This window comes from Falco biarmicus, chromosome 8, assembly GCF_023638135.1.
Source record: "Falco biarmicus isolate bFalBia1 chromosome 8, bFalBia1.pri, whole genome shotgun sequence".
Lineage (NCBI taxonomy): Eukaryota > Metazoa > Chordata > Aves > Falconiformes > Falconidae > Falco > Falco biarmicus.
In genome coordinates, this window is record NC_079295.1 from 25,976,676 (window position 1) to 25,983,417 (window position 6,742).

General features: G+C 37.7%; 1 protein-coding gene across 1 annotated transcript in view; it reads left to right on the forward strand.

Annotated features, from left to right (window-relative positions):
* LY75 (lymphocyte antigen 75) overlaps positions 1-6,080 on the forward strand; it is a 46,497-nt gene extending 40,417 nt beyond the window's left edge. The window contains exons 32-35 of the mRNA XM_056349203.1: positions 105-272; positions 1,541-1,663; positions 2,101-2,268; positions 3,287-6,080. Coding sequence (XP_056205178.1) covers positions 105-272; positions 1,541-1,663; positions 2,101-2,268; positions 3,287-3,468 — 641 coding nt within the window. The 3' untranslated portion in view covers positions 3,469-6,080. The remainder of the gene's footprint in view (positions 1-104; positions 273-1,540; positions 1,664-2,100; positions 2,269-3,286) is intronic.
* The last annotated feature ends 662 nt before the right edge of the window (positions 6,081-6,742 follow it).

Genomic DNA, 6,742 nt, shown 5'->3' on the forward strand with positions numbered 1-6,742 from the left:
GTTGGTAGCAGTAGTCCTTGTTGATACGGGCTGTCCTGTTACTACAGAGAGACTACGCACAAACTCCTGCAGCAGAAATAACGCCAATCTCTTTGTCTTTGCAGAGAGACAATTACAGTCAAGCCAAGTGAGCAGAGCTCCAGGATGCCCGCGGATCAGTGGTACACTACAATGGATACAGTATAAGGACCATTGTTACGCGTTTGACATGGCATTCTACAACTTTTCAGTATATAATGTGGAAGATGCTAAGAAAGTCTGCCAGAAACTGAGTATGTTTAGACTCTTTTTCACATTACAACTTGTAATTGGTCCACTATTGAAAAAGAAATAAAACCCAACAAGCAAAAAACCTACAGTAGTTATACTTCAGCTTTTGGGCTCTTATGCTGCTTTAGTTTACAAGAAGCACTAGCAAGCTTTATCCTTGAACATCTAATAAAGGCTCTTGATAAAATGCTGCAGTATGCTGAAAGATTGTTTGGCACGTGGATATCTGTACGTAAAATGAATCCTCCACCAACGGCTATCTGCAGAAATTTAAGGCTTACAGTTTAGAGGAAACAATTTTGTTTGCATACAATTAACTTTATTAATAAAGTTAGTGCCATTAGCAGTGCTTTCTGATTATATCCATGCCTCCCTTGCTAACAGGGAGTTTTCTAACCTATCAAATGGTTCAAAGCATGTACTTTATAGATATTAAGGCACATAATATCTAAGAATTTAATGTCAAAGGATTTCCTCCCTGTGATAAGCTATGTGGGGAATTGTATTGCAGAAGACAATGTTAAGCAGTCTCATGTACAGAATTTTTAATCACCTTGGCTTAGAAGCTGGTGACTGTTATAACTTTCTTTTATTGAATTACCTGATCATGTGAAGTCAAACTTGCTATGTAGGATGAAAAAGAGAAGGTGCAAGTAGTCCCAGTCCTGGATGCAATTTTCTGCCGAGTCCTACCTGGCCTGGCAGTTGAAAGAGAAAGTGATCTTTCTCTAAGTTAAAGCTTCTGGCTTATTTTTACATATACTTGGAAAGAATGGGGACACACTGAGCCTGTCTCCAGTGTACACTTTCCTTCCTCTTATTCCTTAATTGCTGTAACACTGTATATACAAATGTGAGGCACAGTGAAGTACTGACTGAGATATTAACTTGACTCGGCAAAATGCTGAGCTTTTGTTCAACTATATTTTTTAGAAGGGCTTATTGCTTGCAGAGTGCTAGTGATTCTGAATGTGGCATTATCTTTCAATATCTTCCATGTGGTCCACAGCTGCATTAAGTTTACTTCCATCGTATTTTGTATGACCTGCTTGAATAACCAGTCATCTGAAACAGTCTTGTATAACATGCTGTATTTTAGGGAATGAAAGGTTTATGCCTTTGTTCTGTAGGTCACTTCAAGCTAATTTTACAAGCCCAGATCAGCAAATTTTTCCTGTAGTTATTCTTCCCACAGAAAACTCTATATACAAGCACCATGAAAAAAACATCTCTGAAGTTGCAATTCTGACCAGTTTCCCCTTCCCCTTAGATCCTTCAGCAACCCTTCTGACTATAGTGGATGCTGAAGAAAATGCATTTGTGAGCACACACATAAAGGAAAATGATCTCATCACCAAGAATGTATGGCTTGGCCTGACTCAAAGCTCTAAGGGTAAGTAGCAGCAACCATGTATGAACATGAACGTTTCATGTGGTAAACAAAAATGCATAAATCCTCAAATAAGAACACAGTATTGTAGTGCTGATAGCCTACAGTAACTTTTGTCTGAGGTTGGAATCCCTCATTTGGCATCGTAAAGGCCTTTGGTGTAGCTTAAGTCCCTTCCGGCTGCATGCTTAAGATAATCACAAGTCACTAGAATTCATTTTCCCCAGTATTTTCATTGGTGCCTAATGGTTAAGCTGCAAGTGCATCAAATGCTAATGGTCTGGAGAAAGGTACAGCTAAAAGTGCTTTTAATGTACGGCATAGAGAGTCAGTCCTGTTTCTTTTAGCAACATAAAGAAAAAAAATAGATCATGAATGATGTTGTGTAACATTACAGCATGTTTTGGCGATCTAAACTAAGCAAACTTTTTCCCCAACAGATCAGTCCCTGAACTGGCTTGATGGCTCATCAGTTAATTATGTCAACTGGGAAAATAAAACTGCAGGAGTCAATGAGAAATGCAGTGTTATCCTGTCCACAACTGGCACGTGGTCCAAAGTTGACTGCAGTCGCAGCCAAAGCAGAGTGGTTTGTAAAGCTCCTTTAGGTACAGAAGCATTGATTTTTTTTTTAATTTTTTTTTTAGGGGACACTTAATTTTATAGTGATTATATTCAGGATTTTCTTTTTTTGGTGGGGGAAGTCTGTGTTGAAATACAGAAAGTGCAGTTCACAAAAGCACGTATCAAGTACCTTTGCCTAAGCAGGAGCATTCTGTTGCTGTTTTGCCATAAAATTGTATTCAGGAACAAATTATCTAGGAATTTACTTCTCCTGGCTCCCACTATGCACTCAAAGGGTAAGGGAGAGAACTGAAATCCCACTTAAAAGAGCACAGAGTAGTTGCTACTGCTGCTTACCACAGGGCATCTCTCATGGGTGAGTCTGTGTAGGTGGGAACAGAAAGACTTCTGCTTGTACGAGATGCTGAGTAAGCAGGTAGTGCAGATCATGTTTTCAGTCTTGAGGAGGCTTCTGAAAATGCCGCCCTGCAACTTCAGAAAAAGATTCAGGCCTCACATTACTTCCTCATACTCTGCCCTGTACAGGGAAGAAAGCATTTCCCTGAGCATTAAGCAGGCAAGTTCCTGAGCAGCAGTGGAATCTTTCTGATTTTGTATACATTTTCACTGAAGTAGGAATGCAAGAACAGATTTAACTTGATGCTGCTAAGGTAGACCTCAACAAGATCTTTTCAGTCCAAGGGAAGCATATTTCCCTTCCACTCCCAAGAGAGGCCAGGGTCTCACTAGATGTCTGAAGCACACAAACCTTGAAACAAGTGCAGCATTTGCAAGGTGTTTTTGACCTCCAAAGGTCCCTTCCAACCTAAACTTGATTAGGAAATTAACAATGGAATGATCAAAAATAAGCTCGTAAAAGCTGGTTCATATAGGAACCTACCTTCCTCTGTGATGAAGACTGGTAATATGATGAAGCAATTTGCTTTAACTTCAACTAGAGGAGTGCAATACTAGTGTATAGCTACCTAAGCATCAACCCGTGACAAAATATCCTTACCAAAACTCTTACAGAGTAACGATTTCTGTTTTGTTCTGTTACAGGTTCTAATCATACTGGGGTGGCTGTAGCATTTGCCCTGCTAATTGTCTTAGTCTTCATTGTTGGATTAGTATGGTATCTCTATAAAAAGAAGCGTTTTCACTGGAGTGCCTTCTCTTCAGTACGCTATCAAAGAGGGATGAATGATGACGAAACCGATGTGTTCACAAAAGATAGCTATTGAGAAACTTCCTTCTGCACAATTCAGCATGAACTTCACTGTGTGAAGCCATAAGGAATGAGCTACTTGTTTTATTACTTCTTTTCGGAAAAGTAATAAGGTTATCCATGGGAGCTAAATTTTGTTCTTGTATACAAGTGCAATTTTTATTCAAGCCCTTGTTAGTTCTTTACATTCGGCCTCAGCTATTTAAGGTGCAAGGTTTCTAGAGTTCTGTGATAGTTCTTAATTTACAGTATTTTCTTTTTTTACTGGAAAGAGTTTTTAATGGAATAATTAATGCTAACAGTACTTTATGGAACATCACCTTAACAAATGCACTTAAATTCTATGTGAATTCTGTAACTTTGTACAGTTATCTATTAATGACTTCATGCCGAATGATGCACCGTTTTGATACGCTGTAAGGGTTTTGCTGCTAGCACTGGCTTACCCAGTAGAAGCAACTTTTGTAATAAGCAGTTACAAATTTTGATATAGCAGGGGAGAAGGGAGTTACCAAACAACAAAGTATTAATTCCCATCCAACTAGAATTTTAATTTTCTTGTTATAGTGGAGGAAGATCATATTGTGAATTATCTCTGCCCCACCTTGGGGACACACACACACCCAAAAAAATCATGTTACAGTGGAGAGGGAAGAAAAATCCTTAGAATGTAGAATGTACATTTTGAAAAAAAAAAGTTAGGGGAAATACCTTGCACTAAAGCCATGCCATCTAGGAGTAAATTAAATAAACATAGAATATTTGAAGCCTGAGACTGTGGCAAGCTGGCAGATCACTACTCTTTTCCCCGGAAGGTAGTAGTGGGGCTAACAAAAATACATGTTAAGAGCTAACTGCAAACACAAGATATAATAAAAGCCTTATCCCTATAAAAGCAAAGGCATGAATTTATGTTTTATCCTGCAACATAACTTTAAGTAAATGGTTTAGTTTCTTTCCACAGCTCCTTTCACAAAGTTTTGAAAGCACAAATAGCAGGAATGTTCACAGCAAAAATCAGTATCTGGACCTAAGCAGTAATTAAATAAGATGAAAAGATCTGCACTTGGAGTAGCTCTTAGAGGAAGACGTACCGCATTCTATCTTACATCTTCAGACTACTCTGAAATTAGGCTTGCGCAATTTCATAGTAGATTAAAACACACAAAATACCTGCTCCATTTTATGATCCGTTGCACTGTGACACCCAAGGACAGGAGTGTTGCAGTGACAGTGTTTCTTGTTCTGTAATGAGATCCTCCTGACATTTACTCCCCCTAATACTCTTATTTATGCTAGGATTAAGTGCCAAATGTTACAGGTGAAATACATCATCTGTCCAACAAAAAAATAAAGCTGTATCTGAGGAAAGAGTGAGAAAGAGTGTATGGTAAATAAACTTGTATACATAAATGCTAAAAATACTTGAGTATTTTACATAAAACTTAAACTTGATTTTTGTATGTCATGTGTCACTGTGGCCTTTTCTATGCACTCCAAAGAAAGCAATAAAGGGAAAAAGGGAAGACAGAATTGTATATATTAATTACTCTAATAATTTGATCAATGTTTTTTTAAAAAGTCTTTAGACTTTGTTAATGCACAATACAAAGAGCAGACGCATTTACTTTTAGGAAGGAGGGTATATAAAAGACCAAATCCATTCCCCATGTAATGGCAGTATGATATGGTAAATAGTAGTAATATTTGGTCTGACGAAGAGTACTACTGTTTTCTCTGAACCAATGGTGCAAGGTCGTGATGTTCAGCTGCCTTTTTCCCCCCCTGCGGTTTACTTAATGTTGACAGCACTTTTCTTTGTTCCTGTTTGCACTATTTTGATAAGCAAGCGTTTATCATTTGTATTGAGAAATAGAGAACTTCTTGTAGATGCCACTTTAGAACAGCAGCCTGAAGGGGCACAGCAAAGGAACCATTGTGTTAGTTTGCTGATCAAAGAAGTAAGCACTTCTGTTGTTTATTTGGTACTTTGGGCACAATTGTGAACACTTTACTTCTTGAGGTAACTTGTAGAAAAAGTGGTTATGATGCTAGTTACTATGTAATGAAAATAACCCTCACCCCCCCTTAAACTTACCCTGGTGTGAGAAGTGTGTGAAACATAAAGCCTGGTTCCTGTCATCTTCTGGTCTAGCTTATATGCCTAAGTGCTTTGCCAAATGACTTCTGACTTAATGGACTAAAAAAAAAAAAAAAAGTTGGTTATTGTCCTTTTCTAACAAGAGCAGTAAGTGGGAAAAATTATTTGCAAATTCTCATGTTTTGAGGTTTACTAGTTTTACAGATGTTTATACTTGGAGCATTTTTAAGTGTGAATCTGAAATGGAAAATGGAAATTAGTAGCAAAATCCTAATTCTCCAACACACATGAATATATACTTTATTAAAAATTGTATATTTTATTCTTATGAATGATGTAAATAATTTTTGAAGGCCCTGTTTCTCATGTTTGTTTCATCATACCTGAGTTGTCTAATCACTGGTGATTCTTGTTTGAGTAAGCACAACTGCCTTAGTGCAGGTGAATAACCCACTTCATTTGAAACACAGAAAAAGATTATTTAGCAGTATTGTTATTGAAAGAATAAAGTTGAATAAACCACTAAACTGCTTACACTGGTTTTATTTCCATGGAAGCAGTTATCAGAGCTAAGGTACAGCTCATTAATCATTGGGTAAAAAAAGCACATAGCACAGGGGCTGCAATCACAATTAAAGCGGGTAAGCAAGTGTTACTGTGATAAAACCTTAGAGATGATAAAAATCTTTGATGTATTTAAGAAGAATGCTAGTAACTTTCTTTTTGCAGTTGAAAACATATGGTTATACATGGCTTTTATCCAGCTGCTTCTGGACTTGCACAGAAAGGGAACTCTGCTGTGCCTTTTTTTTTAATTGAGGTGTAATTCATTAGCACCTTATGGCCCAAATTAACTCTAAGGCAGTTTATAAGGGCTCCCAGTGTAACTCCTCATAAAATACAGGCAAGGTTAAATTACTCACAGCCATATAACAGTTGCAATTAAGGCATGAGATGTATTGATTTTAAGTGTCATCTGAATTCCAGACTTGCAAAATCTGTGACTGCTGGCCAAGGGGCAGTGTTATTTTTAGCTACAGTAATGGCTTGCTGGGAGAAACATCCTATTGAGCAAGATGACAGACGAGGTCATCAGCTTCAAAAACATTAATCTTAAAACAAGACGATATGCAGGGAAATAGAAGAACAGAAGTGAAGGGCTTTTCCCAGGTCCCTGAGCAGTGGAGTT